The 22,240-nt window shown below is 44.6% G+C and overlaps 1 protein-coding gene across 1 annotated transcript in view; it reads left to right on the forward strand.

Moving 5' to 3' along the window:
• The window catches only part of LOC117515333 (copine-8-like), a 414,918-nt gene that overhangs the window by 282,712 nt on the left and 109,966 nt on the right, over positions 1 to 22,240 (forward strand). The window contains exons 7-9 of the mRNA XM_034175840.1: positions 10,059 to 10,122; positions 12,329 to 12,432; positions 18,062 to 18,166. Coding sequence (XP_034031731.1) covers positions 10,059 to 10,122; positions 12,329 to 12,432; positions 18,062 to 18,166 — 273 coding nt within the window. The remainder of the gene's footprint in view (positions 1 to 10,058; positions 10,123 to 12,328; positions 12,433 to 18,061; positions 18,167 to 22,240) is intronic.

Consider the following 22,240-nt stretch of genomic DNA (forward strand, 5'->3'; position numbering starts at 1 on the left):
TCAGAACTTTGAGAGAAATTCAGATGGATCTTGTCTGCTGCCTGGAGATTTGTTTGCTGTTTTGAGAGTGAGACAGTGGGACAGAGAGAGGACATGGAGCAGTGACAGACTAAGACTGTTTTCAGTTAGATGCTGATGGGGAAATTATGGATTTTTTAAATATTAACAAGTAGGAATCACAGACAGCAACAAATGTATTATTTAACTGCAGAGTCACCTGGATTTAAACAGGTAGGAGTTTTTTTTTTTATCTTCGTTGAGTGACAGAGTTTTCGGTTTTAATACAATGCTGTGAAATATGTTTCAGTGAAGTACATTATTGTCTGCATGGTTATCATTGAAAACTGACCATGTACACTACGTAATTTTTTTTTTTTTTTTTTTTTTGCTGTAGAGATAAAGTGCCAGGCAGACATTTGATTAAACACCAACCCCAAATTAAATTTTTTTTAAATTAAAGTTTATCCCACACCCACCTAAAATAAATTAATTCCATGATCCCCAGCATATTTTAGCAGATATAAGTTAAAGCAATATGAAATATAATTAAATACCTCGAAAGGGGCACCGCCTGCATACCGGAGGAACTTGATTATGTTATGACCAAGTTGTTAATCAGTCTTTGATCTGAAAGTCATAAGTTCTTGATACGATTGGTTAAACATATGTCTTCAACTGGACACAAGACAAACAACTGGTGTAATATTTAGGGAATAACCCCTGTTGTGTCTGATGATGTCTCGGACGTTCATGCTGGGATATACAGTCGAAAATATTACTTAAAAAGGAGTAAAAGGAGTTTTATCTGTGATGCATTAGCAGAGCCGATAAAACGGACATTTTCGACTGTATATAACAGCATGAATGTCCGACACATCATCAGACACAAGGGGATTATTCCTGTCGTTCCTATCGTTTGCATGGTTTATTTTTTGTAGGTAATTCGGTCGGCAAGGGTAGGCTTACCGTGAAGCAGCGAGCCATCCAACAGCGGTCAGTGACAATCCATCAAACGTGAAACATTAATTCTGTATCAGAATCCACATCAGTACTTTCGTACGGTAGCTTAAATTCTCCCATTTCGGCAGCAGCACGCGACTTTCTCTCGCTCTGAGCTGACAGTGCTAACAGCTAGCAGAGTGCACAGGCAGTGTTCTGACGAATTGTGAGCCTCGAAAGTTCCATGATCAGACAATACTGCGCATGCCCAGTTGCACACGTATGCGAAGTACAGGAATGACATTCAACAGTAATGACATCTTGTCAGAACACCGGTCAGGGCGCCGAGTAATTTTGCCACCGGTCTAATATTTTGTTCCGTTCCACAGATATTATATGCCTGATTCTGTCACACGATTAACCAATCAGATTCGCTGAATAAATGTAATCAGATTAAAATTACAGATTTATTTACATATGTACAGGTACAAACAAATGTGACTGAGTTTTTGACAATATGGGTAATGATTCATAGTTCTGTTACTGAGACGATATGCTGATGATAAGACATGAAAATTAAGAGAAATGAAAGAACAAAATATAGAAATTTATTAAGAATAAACCTGGTTGGAATTTTGTGGTGAATTTTGGGTTCACACATTATGTACATTATAATAGCCCAGTGGCCTCTGTATGTGTGCGTGTGTGGCTTTGATCACAGCAAAACCGGAGAGAGCTGACATTTGCCGTTTGGTATGCTTATGTATTTGGGACAAGGATGATCCTCCGCTCCTCTTTCCATGACAAAAACTCCTGTAACAGTGGAACGTGCCGTTCATTTCCAAACTGGACGCTGTCTTGATCTGGTATGTCATCTGACTAGTACAGGAATTACGGAAGACGTGGACATCAGCACTTTTTCGGCACATTGAAACAGACGTGCGGAAGAATTCCGCGCGTTGCGGGCGGAGCCGCATGGCGCAAAGCAACGCCGTGATGAAGCCTCACAGGACATGTTGGGGCATGTCCAGCTCATGCACAATTTCTCGGATACTCACACGACTGAAAAGCAACCGGAAGCCGTCAGAAAGCCACCTGAAAGCCGTCCTGTGAGACCAACACAGAGGTGGTTTTGTCCCGCACCATGAGTGGCACGGTGCGCAATCCTCCGCTTCTCTTTCCATGAAAAAAACTCCTGTAACAGTAGAATGTGCCGAAAAAGTGCTGATGTCCCCGCCTTCTGCCTTTTTTGTGAAAGTCAGACGTTGTCCCGGATCAACAAAACCTTCACGTTGGAAATGATCTGGTTGTTTCAGCGGGGTTTCAGCCTGTCGATCGGCGCTCGGAGCGCGCCGCGCTCTCAGACGCTGTGGGCGGCCTTTAAACCAGCTGGAGCACTCCTTAATCTGTGTAATCCCCATAAAATCGTCGCTGAAAGCCATCTAAATTTTCCGAATGGTGTCCAGCTGGAGGTCTCTCACAGTTTCTCGAAAAATTTGATGCAGCAAAGCTCCAAATCGTTCAGACATTTATTCACAATAAAAATCCGACGAGAGGGGTGGACCACTGCTCACACAAAGCCTGCTCCCAGGCGAATGACGCAACCGAGAGGCGTGAAAAAACTCACACATGCGTACGAAGATTCAAGCTTGGCTGATGCAATCACACGTGATTCAAATCCATATGGTTTTTGCAAAAAATAAAAAGGTCCGATACTTTTTGGACAGACCTCATATGTTATGGTACCAGTATGTTAGTACCGTTATTACTATGAGTAGTTGTAGAATTACATACAGGTTTTTGAAAAGTGTGTGAATTCGTGTGGTGTAGTTCAAATACAGTCTTTGGTTATAAACATTGGTGTTTTCCTACTTTTTAAACACAGTACTGATTAAATAAAATGAAGTTCCTAAAAAAATACTTGTTCTGAATATAATCCTCTGGCAGTCAGGAGGAATGAAATGGAAAGAGAGTTACGTATGTAACTACAGTTCTATGAATTTTAGTACAACTCCAAAAAACATTTAAGATCCCAAATCCCCAAAACGGTCCTGAAGGTCAAGGTTGGTCGAACTGAGGTCTTTAATATCTTAACAAATTCAAACATCCATCTATATATATATATATATATATATATATATATATATATATATATATATATATATATATATATATATATATATATATATATATATGATATGTGTGTGTGTGTGTGTGTGTGTGTGTGTGTGTGTGTGTGTGTGTATATATACATATATATACATACACACACACACACACACACACACATATATATATATATATATATATATATATATATATATATATATATATATATATATATATATATATATATATATATATATATATATATTTATATGTGTGTGTGTGTGTGTATGTATTATTTCTACCAGTCATATAGAGCAATTCATCAGTCCATATTCATATACATATATTTCATCATGAACATTTTACATGCATTTTAGTACATATGGAGCCATCAGTCCATATTCACATATATCTCACACCATACGGTCCTGCCACTCCACTACCCCTGCAGGCGAATAGTAGGTAGGGGGCACTTCCCGCATTCCCAGTTCCTCTCTCCAAGACGCCTCGATGATATTGTGTTCCTCATCCTCGTGGTCAACGTCTGCAGGATGCAGCACAGGATACCTGATCCTCATCAAGTTGTGCAGCACCACTGCAGCCTCAGTTATATCTCTGATGGTCTCAGGATCCTGTTCCAGGAAGCAGCGAAAGCGCTTCGCAAGGATGCCAAAGGCATTTTCCACCACACGTCTTCCACGGGAAATCCGGTAGTTGTAGATCAGGTTTTCCCTAGGCATCCCTCGTCTGCTGTATGGCTTCATGAGGTAGGGGCGCATGGCAAAGGCGTCATCCCCTAGGATAAAGTAAGGAATGTCACGGCCCTGTGGATCATTTGGCAAAGGGCATGGTGGTGGAAGTCCGATGCTGTTGTCTTCCAGTACATCTGCCAGCTCTGACTCATTGTATATTTGGGCATCTGACATATATGTCCCACTCCACCGATCTCGATCCACATGAAGCGGTATCGAGCATCCACCAAGGCCAGGAGTGGAATGCTGAAGAAGCCCTTGTAGTTCCTATACTCTGACCCAGAATTTACAGGTTTGGCGATGGCGATGTGCTTGCCATCTATGGCACCTACTGCATGGGGCATGTTCCATCTGTGCTCAAACTCTTCAGCTGTGGCCCGCCACTCATCTGGGGTTACTGGAAGAGCAAATACGTCATCCTTGTAGGCATCTACGATAGCTTTGCAGACCTCAGGAACCATTAAGCTTATAGATGACTTGCTGCACCTGAAGGCATATGCCAGCGAGGCATAGCTGTCTCCAGTTGCCAGGTGCCGCAAGGTGAGAGATAGCTTCAGGCCAGTTTGCAGAGATAATCTCCAGTGAGTGTCCTTTCGTTGAATAGAGGGGCGTATCCTTTGCAAGATTTCATCAAAGAGCTCTGGAGGTATCCTCAGGTAGTTCTTGAAGGTATCAACATTAGTGAGACGGAGTTCCCTGGAGATGAAAGTGGAGTGACCAAAGTGCTGTCTCCTCCTCTGTCTGAGCCAGTCTTGCACCCAGATTCTTCTGGTCGTCCTGCGCATGACAGCATGAGCTTCCTGCAGTCTGGCTCTCTCTGCCTCCTCCTCCTCCTTTCTGCGTAACTCTATAGCATAGAGCCCAACTACACAAGCAATGATGAAGTTCTTTTTCTGCTGTGGATTCATCTGGGAGTTGACGAGCAATCTGGAGCGGTGTGAAGTCATCAGCTGACGGTAGAATATGTGTTGTGTGTGGAGACAGTTCACCAAATTCACAACATTCCTGACAGATTGTGACAGAACATAACGTTGCGCTGCTGCGCACAACAGCGTGGGACAACATTCTTGACCGTGTGTAATGGCTCGTAATAATTCTCCAGTGACACATGCCATTAATCCTAACGCGTCTTAACAGGTCCTAACAGTTCTTGGGGGCACCTGACGCTTCTGCACCAAATCATCACATTCGTGATCAGCGGCCACGAATGTATACTTCGTGGCATTCGTGACTTGTCGTCGTTATGTGTAAAAGCAGCATTACTGATAGTGGCTTTATTACTAAAGCAAAAAGTAAAGGGAGCAGCGTACCACGTGACAGATTAAAATAGTCAGCTTTTACAATATTAGTACAGACAGAAGTTAGAGGAAGTGTACAAGAGACAAATCCAAGAAATAAATCTGTGGCCAAAACCAAGTTTCTTCAGGACTGTGAAAAGGTACTCCCATTCCACTCTAAGAAATCCTTTTTTCTGCATCCAATGAAATTACCGCCTCAGGGAGATTACTATGATGTTTGGAGAACAGTATATTGAAACAGTATATTATTAAAAAAGGAATGCCTTCCTTTGATAAAACCACTATGTTCATTTGATATAATAGAAGGGAGGATCCCATTGATACTGGACGGTAACAGTTTGGCCAAAATTAGCCAATCTTTGACTTGTCCTGCCAGATTTGTGCTGTGTGATGTTATGGACCCACCATACATGCGCATACACAAGGATTAATCCATCGCTTGCGAATATGTACACTTCAGGGCAACTCCCGTTGGAACAGCTCGTATGAGCGCACCACGAAACATCACGCCGATGGGCAGGCATGCACGATCCCGGTGTTTGTGCATGCGACGATGTCTTTCGAGCAGGAACACAGTGCACCACATCCCATGCACTGTGTTCCATGGGATGTGGTGCACCACATCGCACAGCTGATGTGGAGGAAAATAAAATAAAAACCAGCTGTATAATTAGTGAATATCACTGGGTTGATATAAATAATACATAAAAGGGGACGCAATACAAAAAGAAAAAAAAATGGTTTTTGGCCAACACCTGCCATGAGAGGGTTTGATGGGCTCGCACAGCGCACACTCTGTCTTTCAGTTGCTGGTGTGCTCAAATAGTTGTAGCAACAGGTGTATGAGGCATTCGAGGCAGATGTGATTCTACACATTTTGCATAGGATTCCTCCTTCAGGCGCACTTTATGCGTGGATCCACCAAATTCGCACTATGTGTGAAGGGGCCCTAAAGGATGCTACCGACAAAATATGAAGTACGGACATCCTCAACCTGCAGTTATTCACTGGACTTCATATCTGAGTGATGGACAGTGTGTGTGTATGTGTGTGTGTGTGTGTGTGTGTGTGTGTGTGTGTGTGTGTGTGTGTGTGTGTGTGTTTCTTTTTGATAATATTTCATTATTATAACTTAGTGCTGAGTTTTGCTGTGTTGTATGTGCTCCTCCAGCACTGCTTCATTTTGTTTTAACAAGTTAGTTTCCTCTTTTCTTGTACAAGAAGTGTTCAGCAGAAGCCCCAGAGGTGTAGTCCCCATCTCAAGTCTTTCGGGACTTGACACACTTACACCTCTTTCACGTCGTTGCCTGAATCATAAAAACAATAATAAAAATGTTGTTTATGAGACCAAGAATGTGAGAGGGAAGGCGTCAGATTGGTGTGGTTGCAGGAGTAGAGGTGGTGAAGGTGGATGAGTTTGAACAGTAATGGAGATTGTGGTAGAGACAGAGATTAAAAAAGAGGTGGGGAAGAGGGAGGCCAGAGAGGAGGCTTATGGATGTTTTGGGGAGGACATGCCACCGCTTGGTGTGACAGAAGAATATGCAGGTGAGCAGGGTGAGCCGGAGATGTTTGATCTGCTAAGATGACCCCTAATGGGTGCCTAGAAGTAAGGCACGGATGTCCATTGGTGCCAGTCCTTCTCACCGGATTCCGTAGCAGGAAGTGGATTGTGAATCTGTGGCTCCCCCTGGACGGCACACTAGTCCGACTAGCCAAGGTCAGTGCCCATTTGCAGATGGGTAGACTGAGACAGCACAGATTGTCTTCACCATGGACAACAGACAAGTAGCATGAGTGGGATTCAAACCAAGGTCTGCATATTGGATGGCAGCTCCTTATTCACTGAGCTACCTGCACTTCATACTCTTGTGGAAGAGAAGACATACCCATGTCCAGCTACTTATCCATGTGACTGTATGTTGATGAACAGTATTATCTATGAAAGTATGTTCTTGAATTATATTCAAACTCTAAGACTGTACTGCCTACACCTTTACAAAATTGAGTAATAAGGATTTTATGTGAATAGGACTTGATGGTTTGTTATTTGAACATGTTGAAGCCCCCATCACACATAGCAAGAATGTGCAGGAACTATGCCGAAATGGCAAATATTGGAAAGAGGGAAAGAGGCGTAGTCAGCCATGTCAGAATGCAGCCAGAGTACCTCTTCCACACCTGCACGATGTCATCCAGAGCGTATGTGGACAACAGGGAGATGACACAGACTGCTGTCAGATGGCCATAAAAGGCGCTGAAGACTGCCCGATTTCCAAACTTCTGGATGGCAAATACTGGACACTGGAGTACCACCACCATATGGACCGGACTCACGCCATATGTGTCAAAGCTGCGTCTGAAGCATGGTGTGACTGCTTGGTCCACTGCCACTGCAGCAGTCACACCATGCGTCAGACACAGCCTTTCCAGTGAATTTTAATTTCTTTTTTCTTTTTTGCTCACTTCAGGAGCACAATGCAACTCTGTACACTGTGATGTCGGTTGGATTATCACATGGGATTTAATTTTTGCCATGGTTGTTTGCAGCACACAGCAGCCGGGTGAGAGGCTTTTCACTACAGGCTGTGGTTTGGATCCTGTGCGCTCTGCGCTGTCCTGGTTCCATGCTGGACGTAAGTTTCATGTTTAATGATGTTGTCATGACCTGGCAATACAGTTCTACGTCACACCTTCTACAGAGTTTAGGTGGTGATCAAGTAATAATGTGTATATTACAGCTGTGAGATCCATTCAGCTCTGATGCGTGCAATGATGCATTACTGCACTTGAGACCACAGAGAGGCGCAGCAGCACATGGTACATTTGGTTTGATTGCGTGCTGTTCACACCCACTGTACATGATGAATATGTGCCACATACATGTTGTTACATATCAACATTTCCTTTTCCCTCCCTGGCCGGGGTCCAGTGGAGGTGGACATATGTAGCACGACATGTTGGCAGGCTTTGCTGTTGCTGCTTTGCTTGATCTCAGAGCTCAATCAACTGCGATCAGATCGTTTCAGATGCTTTTTTGATGCTGTCAGTATATGTAGACTGCGATCAGATGACACAAAAACTACGCATAGACCACCGTCAGATGTGCTTTCCATCTCGATGGTGCCAAGAGTGTTTTGAACATCTGCAACATACTCGGGACAGCCAAGCGAATGGGACCAAATACTGTATGTAGACTGTAGACATTTAAAAAATTTTCAGTGTCACATGATTAGAATGACTTGACAGAAAATCCCAATGCAGAAAACAACAATGGAGATTGGTGAAAAGTTGGTTTGTTGTACAAGTGCGCAGCTGGCTTCATGGGAACAAGCAGAGAGTCAGCACACAATGAACAATTATACCAGGCAACCAAATCAAAAATCAGCACGCTGTACTCAGAAAACACAGGAGGGCAGGGTGAAAATACATAGGCAAACCCAGAAGGAAAAATGCAAGAGAGCAGGAAAGAAGCTTGACAATCTGGCAGAGAGATGGTGAATTGTGACTGATTAAAAAGCCCAATAAATTACTGCAGAAGTGGAGAAACACTTGAACCCTGAAACTGGTGCACAGGAAGTAAAACCACAGAGAATAAACATGGAGGAAATGTCCCAGAAACAACAAAACAAGGCCAGAATGAATTGGAGAAAATCACAGTAACATGAGAAATTAAAACACAAGGACCCAGTTTCATAAAGTGGTCTAATCTTGTTTAGTCAACTGAACTCACTTAGTCAACTAATCTTTTGATGTTAGTCATTGCACAAAGTGCTTAATCGGCTAAAGTTTCGCATTTGCAAACTAAAGTTTTTAGCTTGCTACAGAGGAGGCTAATCTTATTTTAGTTGTCAAAACTTCAGTGTCTTACCTAAAAAATGGCGGCTATCATGTACCACCAATTGATGGAGCAGCAAGGAAGGAGAGCCTTTTGAGAATCTAATGGAGATATTTATGGACGCTGAGGCTGGGAGTGCTTTTCCTTAGGGCCTGATTCTACCCATGGTTGCAGCAGACGACCAACCCGGAACTACACAAAACTCTCAAGCATTGGAAGCGTTTCTTGGCAACGGCACTTGCAAGGCCGCTATGCCTGTGAAAATTGACGACTAAGGTTAGACGACTAATCTACAAGTTTAGCCATCGATGTGAAACATAGATTGGACGGCTAATGTTGGGTGACTAACCTTAGTCAACTAAGTAAGTTTAGTTGACGAAAAGATGAGACTGCTTTATGAATGTAGGCCCAGAAATGTGAGCCAAGAGTGTCGTACAAAGAAACTGCCTCAGTGTTCTGTTTTCACTTCCAGCTTACAACTTTGTCTTCTCTCACTTTTCCTCTATTGCTTCTCCCTCTTTTCTCCTTTTCTTTCTATCTCACTCTTGGGGAACAATTTCTTGGCTCATACAGAGGATTCGTTTTTGCGAATAGCTTTGTTGGTCAAAGCAGCTCGCTGTGTCTCTGGTGACATGAGCACTTCTATCAAAGCTTCTGTTTCCCATTAGTTTGTCCACATGTACCCATGCACACTGCCAGGTTAGTACTGAGATCATACGCATTATCTCTGACCTTATTTGGGTGGATTCAGGGTGTCCATCACATTCATTAGACCTACTTTCAATGTTCAGTCTTGTGGCTTTACTGGATGAAGCTTTGGCTTCGCCAGTTCAGGATGTAAGCAAGTACCACAGCTGAAATGTCCCTGTCTGTGATCGCACAATTTTAATGTTGTTTCTGTGAGATTATGATGATGATAATAATAAATATGAGAAAAGAAGTATTAAAAAAAAAATCTGTGAAGGTGGCTGTGGGTCACATTTCCTGTTTTGTTGCTGTGGCTGAGTAAGTATGGTAGTTAGTATGAAGAGCAGCGTGATTTGACAGTGGTACAGTGGTTAAGATGTCATTGACATTTCATTTATAATTTCTCTTTGCTGCTTTATTTCTTTTCTTATCTAGCGGAATCCCAGGGAGAAAATGTGGAACAATCATAGTGAGAGCAGAGGAGCTAAGCAACTGCAGGGTAAGAGTCTATTTTGTGTCGACAGTTAATGTACAAAGAAGAAATGCTTTTACTTTCAAATAGGTTTTCCTGATTAGCCCAATTTCCTACTTCCTTTATCTTCCACTTTGACAAGCCGCAGCACTCTGGTACTCTGTATAGGTTATCACTATGGAGTCCGGGGGCATATGTTTGTCCCTAAAGTGCGCTGTTTCGATTTGTATTATTAACATTGTGAGCACAAACAGTGTATTGCAATTTCCTGGATGCAAAATTGTTCACTAATGCATTTTTTTAAATGTGTTTTCCATTAGGCATTTTTTTCGTTTGAACGTTTGGAGTTTGTCTTTCTTTGCAGAACATCAAATTGATAACATTGTAACCCAATATCAGAAAAGGTTGGGAGGATATGGAAAATGCACATACCATAATCCCCCCACCCCCCCGGCTCCACCCCCACAGTGACCCTTATACTTATTTGAATGACTTCTATTTCATTGCAGACAGTATGGACATAGGACATTTCTTGTTTTATATGGCTAACTTCATTTAATGTGTTAATATACACTGACTTGTTCATTTCAGGTCTGCAATACATTCTAATAATAGAGCACCGCGCTCATAGGGTGCAAACCTCTTCCAACACTAGTTTCCAATTCCACAAAATTTTACTTTAGAAAAGATTTTCAAGGTCAAAGTCCCCTAGAAGTGGCTTCTCATAAATAAATTAGATGTGATCAAATGTCAGAAGTATGTATTTAATTCATGCATGTGAATCAAAGTGTTTTTTTTGTGGTGTTATGTTTTTTTTTTTCATGAACAAAAATTTCCCTGAACAAGGAGTAAAAGAAGATAAATCTTGTAAACTTTGTCTCTTATATAGTCATTAAAAAAAAAAAAAAATCCACAAACGTCCACAATTCCAACCCTAACACCGCCTCCTCATCAGTCACCAAACATCAAATAAACATCATTACAGTGACATAACTATCTTTCAGCAGTTGCATTCACTTTTCTTCTAATTTACTGTATTCTCATAATTTTATCCTTATACATTTTTTGAACTTTTAAAACATTTGTACATTTAATTTCTTCAGTCAAGATGCAGGTTACTTTTGAGGGGTAGGGATGGATTGGTTGTCTTCTTAGGTGGTTGCCATCCAGGACTCACAGCAGTTCTATTGTGTTGTGGATGCGCCCATGTGTGGCACCAGCATATGCTCCCAGACTTGACTTGCCACACTGACTGCAGAAACCTTTTTGCCATATGGTTTTTGGTTTGGGCAGTTAGTTTTTAGCCGTAGGTCATCTGGCAGCAGCATCTGTGTCATCTTCATCGTTGTCATCATTGGTGTGTGTAAACATCTTCTCCAAAATTGCTGGACCAATGAAGCTGAAACTTGGTGTGCATGTTCCATTTTCAATTTTGACCTTGATCTGACCTGTGGGCTGTGGCCACGCCCAATTTTCTAGTTATCACATTAAACATCTTCTCCAAAGCCAATAAATCAATGGAGCTGAAATTTGCTGTGCTTGTCCTTGTCCATGAGGACACCGAAGTTTATTTGAGATATTCCGATGTGATTTCAAATGTGAGAATCTTGTTTTATTTCCAGGTATATCTTGTGCAGTCTGCTGCACTGTGGTAACCCACACAGACAACATGCACACTCCACATAGAAAGAGTTGGCATTTCTTGAATTGGTGGGCTACAACCTAGCGTCTCTTGCTATGATACAAGAGTTCTACCCACTGAGCCATTGCTGGTATACTTTAATTTCTTGGCTCATTTTATTGTTTCAATGTGGTTTTTTTTTAATTCTTATTTTCTGTCACCTGTAGATACTTTGTAAATAGATGCTGTGTGTGCGTGTGTGTATGCACACGTACATGCACATGTGAGTGTGTGTATGTGTGCCGATGCATGCACATACTTGTGTGCCTGTTTGTCCACCTGTGCCTGTAATAACATGTACGTAAGTTCATGCAATTTGATGACATGCTGAACTCAAGAAATTACATGATTTTGAAAAAGCACAACCTCCTCTCCTTAAAACACACACAGTCACCATGCCGTTACTCCATACACGCTGCAATAAGGCCTGTGTTTCTCTGCCATCCTTGTGGATCTCATGCATTGTGGAGTGCATGGCCAGATTTAAAGTTTTTATCATGCTTATCTTATAAGAGCTTGTGTTATATTTGTGTTTTGCTTTTTCTCTTTTAGGAGTCTGTGATGCTACAGTTTTGTGGCAACAAACTAGATAAAAAGGACTTCTTTGGGAAATCTGACCCCTTCCTAGTTTTTTACCGCAGTAATGAAGATGGATCGTAAGTTGACAAGCTGTTTTACTAGTATCAGTGATATCAGATTATGAAGTGAACACTTTCCCCAGTGTTTTAAGTCCAAATGCTCACATACACACACACACACACACACACACACACACACACACACACACACACACACACACACACACACTGTCCATCACTCAGATATGAAGTACAGTTAATAATTGCTGGCCTTGAATTACGCCCTGCCTTGTTTAGGCACCGGGTCTGAGCACGGTTTTAAAAATAATAAACGGCAGGGCTTTTTTTAAATCACAGAAATATGGTACCCACTTTCCTCGAATCTGCGAGTGGCAGTGCTGAACTGAATTTTGTACCTCTGCTACTGGACACACCCAGACTGATCTGTCCGGTACATGTAGGGTTTTTTTAATGAAAATACATTGCAATCGGTCAGGATGTTTTGTCCGATGTGAGCGAAAATCCGTTATACAAAATCTGTTATATACGATGTTTATTAGATGGAAAACCCATACAACAGCATGGGGACTTTTGCTTTTGTCCGGTGAGTGTGAATATCCAGTTTATACGTTGACAGTTTAGGCGAGTTTTACTGTATATATATACAGTGAGGAAAATACGTATTTGAACACCCTGCGATTTTGCAAATTCTCCCACTTAGAAATCATGGAGGGGTCTGAAATTTTCATCTTAGGTGCATGTCCACTGTGAGAGACATAATCTAAAAAAAAAAAAAAAGTTGCTGTCTAAAAACATCCACAGAATCTAGTGAGCGAAGAGAACAGGGAAGCTCATTCCAGAGGCGAGGTGCCACAGCTTTAAAAGATCTGTCCCCTCGAGTTTTAAAACAAGTTCGGGGAACCATCAGCAGGTTCTGATTGGAAGACCTCAAACTCCTGCTGGAAACATAAGGCTGGATCAGGTCCTTAATGTATTCCGGTGCCTGCCCATGTAGAGCTCTAAAGGTCAGCACGAGGATTTTGTAATTTATCCTGTAAAAAACAGGGAGCCAATGTAAGGACTTGAAGACAGGAGTAATATGCATTCTCCTGTGGGTGCGGGTAAGAAGTCGTGCAGCAGAACTTTGCACTACCTGCAGGCGGGCCAGCTCTTTCTTATTGAGGCATGTAAAGAGACTGTTACAATAATCAAGTCGTGAAGAAACAAATGCATGCACAATAATCTCTAGCTCATTAAAAGCCACCATTTTGCGTAATTTGGAAATGTTTCAAATTTGGAAAAAACAGTTCTTAATGAGCTGCCTAGTGTGATGTTCCAAAGACATCCCTCCATCTTCTCCCATGCCTCCAGGAGGCCATGTGGTCAGATGAGATCAGAATAGAGCTTCTTGGAATCATCTCCACTTACCATGTTTAGAGGATGAGAACAACCCCAAGAAAACCATCCCAACCGTGAAGCATGGGGGTGGAAACATCATACTCTGGGGGTGCTCTTCTGCAAAGGGGACAGGACGACTGCATCATATTGAAGGGAGGATGGATGGGGTCATGTATTGCGAGATTTTGGCAAACAACCTCCTTCCCTCAGTAAGAGCATTGAAGATGGGTCATGGCTTGGTCTTCCAGCATGACAATGACCCCAAACACACAGCCAGGGCAACTAAGGAGGGGCTCCGTAAGAAGCATTTCAAGGTCCTGGAGTGGCCTGGCCAGTCTCCAGACCTGAACTCAATAGAAAATCTTTGGAGGGAGCTGAAACTCCAAACCTGAAAGATTTGGAGAAGATCTGTATGGAGGAGTGGAAAAAATCTCTGCTGCAGTGTGTGAAAACCTGGTGAAAAAACTACAGGAAACATTTGACCTCTGTAATTCCAAACAAAGGCTACTGTACCAAATATTAACGTTGATTTTCAGAGGTGTTCAAATACTTATTTGCAGCAGTAACATACAAATAAATTATTTTAAAAAAAAATCATACATTGTGATTTCCGGATTTTTTTTTTTTTTTTTTTTTAGATTGTGTCTCTCACAGTGGATGTGCACCTAAGATGAAAATTTCAGACCCCTCCATGATTTCTAAGTGGGAGAACTTGCAAAATCAGAGGGTGTTCAAATACTTATTTTCCTCACTGTATATATATATATATATATATATATATATATATATATACACACACACACACACACACACACACACACACAGGAGGCTATCTACCTATATTTACGTAGATAGCCTCCTATCTGTAACACACACAAGGATATCGCTCTTGTCAGTTGGCGCTTTTGCTATCAGAAAAATTTCCATCCTCGACACTGGGAAGGTCCTCGCTCCCAAGCCTTGTCAATGATGTTTCAGCGGCCGGTTCTTTCCACCCGGCTGGATGTATCCCCCTTACTCCCGCCACAGAACAAAACACAAGTGCTACTTTACCATTCTAGATGTGGGTATGGAACAGATCTCTGGCAGCCTTATCCTGTAAAGATTCTGAAAACATAATAATCTTTCTTTTTTGGGGGCGGGGGAGGGAGGCAAACAGCTCGACCAATAAATTTGTTTATTGGACAGCCAAATTTTTAAAAATGTCATTATGGACCAGCTAACAGTGGAATCCTGTCATTATGTACAATCTAAGTGTGGAACATTGTTCTGAACTGCCAATTAACAAAAAAAGCATTCCTATTAATATGGATTGAGGACTCAATTACATTGTAAAACTGATCCTGTGCTTGTAAAAATCTGTCCAGGGATCTTCCAGGGAGGGAACAATTTTAAAAATTTAAAAGGAAAGACAGGATCTCACTACGCTGCCCACTTTATTTTTAAATCTATCTTCTTTTTGATATTCTAAATGACTTTTTACTGTCCTGTAATCTGTGACAAACATGAAACGTTAGAAACACACTAAAGCTGAGCCTTTATATTTTGTTACAAAACAGTAATATCAATAAGAATACCAAATCATGTTCAAACAGATTCTTCACCAAGTAACCTGTTGAAAAGCTCCTCAACAGTCTGAACGATCCGGAGCTGTAGCTTGTTCATTCTGTGGAGAGTGTGAAAAATGACGTGTGTGAGTGAGTCGTTCCCCGTTCAAGCCTGCAGGGGCAGTGCTGAGTAAGGACTTTTACACTCACACACCTGATGGTCCCCTGTTGGCGAAACAACAACAACAACAAAAATCACCCAGGGGGTTTTCCACATGATTTTAGCTTGAAATAAAGCAGGACCAACAGGGGAACTCCAAAACGTCCCCTATTGGCTTGAAGGTCCACTGATGGATAGCAACACAAGTGTGTGTGTGTGTATATATATATATATATATATATATATATACGAGGTCTGTTAGAAAAGTATCGGACCTTTTTATTTTTTCAAAAACCTGATGGATTTGAATCATGTGTGCTTGCATGAGCAAACCTTGAACCTTCGTGCACATGCGTGAACTTTTTCACACCTGTCGATTGCATCATTTTCTGGTAAGCAGCCTTTGTGTGGGGATATGTGTTGTGCGCTCGGTGGATTTTCATTTCAAGGAAAAAGATGGAACGACTGGAGCAGCGCCGCATCAAATTTTGCCAGAAACTGGGCAACAGCCAGGTGGAAACCATTCGGATGATTCAGACGGCTTTCGGTGACTTTTCAGTCGTGTGACTATCCGAGAAATTGTGAAATTGTGGAAGAAGTGGGCATGTCACAGCATGTCCTGTGAGACTTCAACATGAAGGCGCTTTTGCTGCGCCGTCAGCAGCATGAATTTCACAGCCACTCTTTTCATGGCCAAATCTTCTGTCACAGTGGAATGTGCCAAAAAAGTGCTGATGTCCACCTCTTCCGCAATTTCCCACATCACCACAGCGTTCACTTTGGAAATGATCTGGTCATTTCAGCATGTTGATGGCTGACTGGAATGTGGCGCGCTCTCCACCGTTGTGCGGACGTCTTTAAACCGGTTGTACCGCTCCTTAATCTGTGTGATGCCCAGAGGATCGTCACCAAAAGCTGTCTGAATAATCCGAATGGTTTCCACCTGGCTGTCGCCCAGTTTCTGGCAAAATTTGATGCGGCGCTGCTCCAGTCATTCCGTCTCTTTCCTTGAAATGAAAATCCGCCGAGTGCACAACACATATCCCACACAAAGGCTGTTTACCAGGAAATGACGCAATCGACAGGCGTGAAAAAGTTCACGCATGCGCACAAAGGTTCAAGGTTGGCTCATGCAAGCACATGTGATTCAAATCCATCAGGTTTTGGCAAAAAAAAAAAAAAAAAAAAAAAAAATATATATATATATATATATATATATATATATATATATATATATATATATATATATATATATATATATATATATATATACACACACACACACACACACACACACACACACACACACACACACACACACACACACACACACTGCTTTCTCAACCCCACACACTGGGTGGGGTTGAGAAATACTTTGTGTGTGTGTTTATGTGTGTATCTCAAGTTTGGGTCTTCTACCAGGGGCCTGGGTGTTTTGAAGAGTTTGTGGGAGTTTGAGGATCCTGTACAGTATTGTCTGGACACAGACCTCAGATGTTGTACCTGGACCATGTTGGAACCATTCTCCCAGTTTACAAATCATAGTTCTGAGAGCTCCTGACACCACTAACACCACGGTGGCCTTTACCTTCCACATCTTTTCTTGTTCTTGCTTCAGCCTTTGGTACTTGATCTTCTTATGCTCTTTCTTTTTGACATTGCTGACACTTTTAATTGTCACATTTTCCACAACTGCCTGTTTCTGCTCCATGGCGACCATTACTACATCTGGTTGGTTGGCCAGTACCTGTTTGTTTGTCGTAAACTTCAAGTCCCACAGCACCTTAGTTCTGCCTTTCTCAACCAACTTAGGTAATGTTCTCCCTTTGGACTTTTGTTTTTCCCATCTGTATTTGGGACAGATATTCCTGTACACCATCACAGTTTGGTGAATATCAATTTCTGTGTACACTGTGCCATCTTGCATCTGTCCGTGATGTTCTGGACCATCTCAGGGTCATCTCTGCACAGCCTGCACTTCAGGTTATGTATGCTTTGGCCGAGTCCTGTCTCCATGGATCTGGTGCTTCAGCCATGATCAGAGTCCTTCAGCCCAGCCTTTTTTGTCCATTGGTAGATTTGATCCTGTGAATGAAACCCTCCATCTGCCAGTAGTAGTAGTACATCCCATAGAAGGGTCTGCTCTTTGACGTCAAACAGGCTATTCGACTTGATTGTGAGGCTTTGTTGCTGATTGCATTGTCCTGGAAGCCCCCTAACACCAGTATTGGTTGTTTCTTAATGATAAATGTAAATTAAGTCAATGATGTATTTAAAGAAAACTGACCAAAAAAAAAAAAAGATGATTTACTGTGAATTTATCAACGTTATCATCTCACATGTAAGACATTCTCTTTTGAGGCAGTCTGACTGTTTTGCTAGAGGCTACAGTAGCTGCATGTTGCCGTTACAAAACAGACTATTTTCTGCACATAAGATGCAGTATGCATCTCAGCTAATGCTAAACCAATTTTATAAATTGCACATGTATCAGATAAACATATGCATCACACTGTCATCTCATTGAAAACAATAACAAAACCTGATAAGCTTTAGTCAGTTTTCTCATCCACTAACAGCTGTGCATGTCTTTGTGTGACAGGTATACCATCTGCCACAAGACTGAAGTGGTGAAGAATACTCTGGATCCAGTGTGGCAGGCATTTAAAATTCCTGTCAGGGCTCTGTGTAATGGAGACTATGACAGGTACAGCAGCACACACAAATACATCACCAGTAACTTGACTTATACACCAGCGGGTGTTTTTGAGCCATAATTGTTTCTAAATTACATACCTAAAAGTAAAGCCTGATTTTTTTTTTTTTTTTTTTTTTTTTTACGGTGCATACGGAAAGCATTCACAGCACTTCACTTTTTCCAAAATGGATTAAATTAATTTTTTCCCTCAAAGTTCTACACACAATACCCCATAATGACAAGGTTGTTGTGAAAGTGTAGGAACACGGACCCACAACAGGGGGCGCAAATGAACGGACAATGGAGGAAGTCAAATAACAACACTTTACTGTTGTGAATAAGCACAACAAACACAACGGATTACAACAATAGGCAAAGAAGTCAATTCACAAAAATGTGTCACGTGGGCAGGCTCGAAGATAAGAGACGTCTGTCCAAAGCAGAACCGGAACCACACGATTTCCCCTGCCACCGAACCCCGGGAATACTGGAGCCGCCAAGTCCCGAACTCCCAGGTGGCCACTGCCTCCGCGTGTCGGATCTGGTACTGCTGGCGAGGAACAAAAACAGTTAAATGTGGGTGCGTTTGCACCCAACAACCCGTATGGCGGGAAAACCACCTCCACCTCTCGTTGGAAGAATGTCTGCTATTTAACGCACAAAAGTAACAAAGGGTTAATGTCAAAGAACACAGTCGGCTGAGTACGGTACCTTCTAGGTAGAGCGATATCTCGGCAAAGAGGTGGAGATGTCGTCCTGCTGATATACCCCTGCTGATCAGATGATTGGTGACAGCTGTCGTAGGCGATAAGTGACAGCTGTCACCCCGGCTGCTCCTGTGAGGCGGCAGCGCCCTCTGGTGCCTGGAGCCCGCACTCCAGACAGGGCGCCCTCTGGTGGTGGTGGGCCAGCAGTACCTCCTCTTCAGCGGCCCACACAACAGGACCCCCCCCTCAACGGGTGCCTCCTGGCGCCCGACCAGGCTTGTCCGGGTGGCGGCGGTAGAAATCGGCCAGGAGGGCCGGGTCCAGGATGAAGCTCCTCTTCACCCAGGAGCGTTCTTCAGGTCCGTACCCTTCCCAGTCCACCAAATACTGGAAGCCCCGGCCCATCCTACGGACATCCAAGAGCCGGCGCACAGTCCAAGCCGGCTCGCCATCGATGATCCGGACAGGAGGCGGCGCCGGACCCGGAGCACAGAGGGGTGAGGTGTGATGTGGCTTTATCCGGGACACATGGAAAACAGGATGGATCCGCAGTGAGGCCGGAAGCTGAAGCCTCACTGCGGCTGGACTGATGACCTTAAGGATTTTGAAGGGACCAATGTAACGGTCCTGTAGTTTGGGGGAGTCCACTTTCAGGGGAATGTCCTTTGTGGACAACCACACCTCCTGCCCTGGCCGATACGCAGGGGCCGGGGTCCGCCGACGGTCTGCATGGGCTTTTGCCCTCGTCCGGGCCTTTAGCAAAGCAGAACGGGCGGCGCGCCACACCCGACGGCACTTCCGCAGGTGGGCCTGGACCGAGGGCACACCGACCTCTCCCTCAACCACCGGAAACAATGGGGGCTGATACCCCAGACACACCTCAAAAGGGGAGAGGCCGGTGGCTGAAGACACCTGGCTGTTATGGGCATACTCGATCCAGGCCAAATGGGTACTCCAGGCCGCCGGGTGCGCGGCCGTCACGCAGCGCAGGGCCTGTTCCACCTCCTGATTGACCCGTTCTGCTTGTCCGTTGGTCTGAGGATGATACCCGGACGAGAGACTCACCGTGGCCCCCAGTTCCCGGCAGAAGCTCCTCCAGACTTGCGAGGAGAACTGGGGACTGTGATCGGAGACGATGTCTGTTGGAATCCCATGCAGCCGGACGACGTGGTGGACCAGGAGGTCCGCTGTCTCCTGGGCAGTCGGAAGCTTCGGGAGGGCCACGAAGTGGGCTGCCTTGGAGAATCGGTCCACTATTGTGAGGATGGTGGTGTTGCCCTGGGACGGCGGGAGGCCCATGACAAAATCCAGGCTGATGTGGGACCAGGGGCGATGAGGCACAGGCAGCGGTTGGAGCAGTCCCGATGCCCTGCGGTGGTCAGCCTTGCCCCTGGCGCAGGTGGTGCAGGCCTGGATATAATCCTGGACGTCGGCCTCCAGGGATGCCCACCAGAAGCGCTGCTGGACAACTGCCACGGTCCTACGCACCCCTGGATGACAGGAGAACTTGGAGCCGTGACAGAAGTCCAGGACTGCAGCCCTGGCCTCTGGTGGGACGTAAAGCTTGTTCTTCGGCCCAGTTCCGGGATCTGGGCTCCGTGCCAGGGCCTCCCGGACGGTTTTCTCTACGTCCCAGGTGAGGGTGGCCACGATAGCGGACTCCGGGATGATAGGTTCCGGTGGATCCGACAACTCCGTTTTGACTTCGTCTTCATGTACCCGGGACAAGGCATCCGATCTCTGGTTTTTGGTCCCGGGACGGTAGGTGATCCGGAAGTCAAAACGGCCGAAGAACAGTGACCAGCGGGCTTGCCTGGGGTTCAGCCGCTTGGCGGTCCTGATATACTCCAGGTTCCGGTGGTCAGTGAAAACCGTGAATGGCACGGACATTCCCTCCAACAGATGTCTCCACTCTTCAAGAGCCTCTTTCACCGCAAGTAGTTCTCGATTGCCGACGTCATAGTTCCGTTCGGCCGGGGTCAACCTGCGGGAAAAATAGGCACAAGGGTGAAGGACCTTATCGGCCTTTCCGCTCTGGGATAGCACGGCTCCTATCCCTGAGTCCGAGGCGTCCACCTCAACCACAAACTGGCGTCTAGGATCGGGCTGCACCAGAACAGGTGCAGACGAGAAGCGCCGTTTCAACTCCTTGAACGCGGCATTGCACCGATCCGACCAGGTGAAGGGAACTTTCGGTGAGGTCAGGGCTGTCAGGGGGCTAACTACCTGACTGTAGCCCTTAATAAACCTCCTGTAGAAATTCGCAAAGCCGAGGAACTGTTGCAGCTTCCTACGGCTGGTGGGTTGGGGCCAGTCTCTCACCGCCGCAACCTTGGCCGGATCAGGAGCGACGGAGTTGGGGGAGATGATAAACCCCAGGAAGGACAAAGAGGTGCGGTGAAACTCACACTTCTCGCCCTTCACAAACAGCCGGTTCTCCAACAACCGCTGCAGGACCTGACGTACATGCCGGACATGAGTCTCAGGATCCGGAGAAAAGATGAGTATATCGTCTAGATATACGAAGACGAATCGGTGCAGGAAATCCCACAAGACATCATTAACTAATGCTTGGAACGTCGCAGGGGCGTTTGTGAGGCCGAACGGCATGACCAGGTACTCAAAGTGACCTAAGGGGGTGTTAAATGCCGTCTTCCACTCGTCTCCCTTCCGGATACGAACCAGGTGATACGCATTTCTAAGATCTAGCTTAGTGAATATCTGGGCTCCATGCAGGGGCGTGAACACTGTGGAACATCGTAAAGTGCACATCACTAGTAAATAAAATGTCAAATGAGCTGACTAAAGAGGCGGTTCATCCAGGCCCGAGGCGTCAGCTAGATCTGAGGCTAACAGCGGCTACGTCCGACGCTAGCAGCGGCTACGTTCGAGGCTAGCAGCGGCTACATCCGAGGCTAGCAGCGGCTACATCCGTGGCTGGCGGCTGAGGCATCGGTGGAGGCGGTTCATCCAGGCCGAGGCATCGGTGGCGGCGATACATCCAGGCCCGAGGCGTCGGCTACATCCGAGGTTAACAGCGGCTACGTCCGAGGCTAGCAGCGGAGGCATCGGTGGAGGCGGTTCATTCAGGCCCGAGGCATCGGTGGCGGCGATACATCCAGGCCCGAGGCGTCGGCTACATCCGCGGCTAGCAGCGGCTACATCCAGGGCTGGCAGCGGCTACGACCGTGGCTGGGGCGGCTGTGAACGAGGTTAGCAACGGGGAGGGTTGGGGTGCGGCTACCGGACCTGTGGTGGTGGAGGCTACTGGTGAGAATTGTTTTTGTAATCAATAGTGGCCATACTGAGCCACGACAGTCGGCATGGCACCACCCAGGAAAACAGATAAACTCGAGGAAGATATAGAGGAGATAAA

The sequence above is a fragment of the Thalassophryne amazonica genome, chromosome 8, assembly GCF_902500255.1.
Source record: "Thalassophryne amazonica chromosome 8, fThaAma1.1, whole genome shotgun sequence".
Classification (NCBI taxonomy): Eukaryota; Metazoa; Chordata; class Actinopteri; order Batrachoidiformes; family Batrachoididae; genus Thalassophryne; species Thalassophryne amazonica.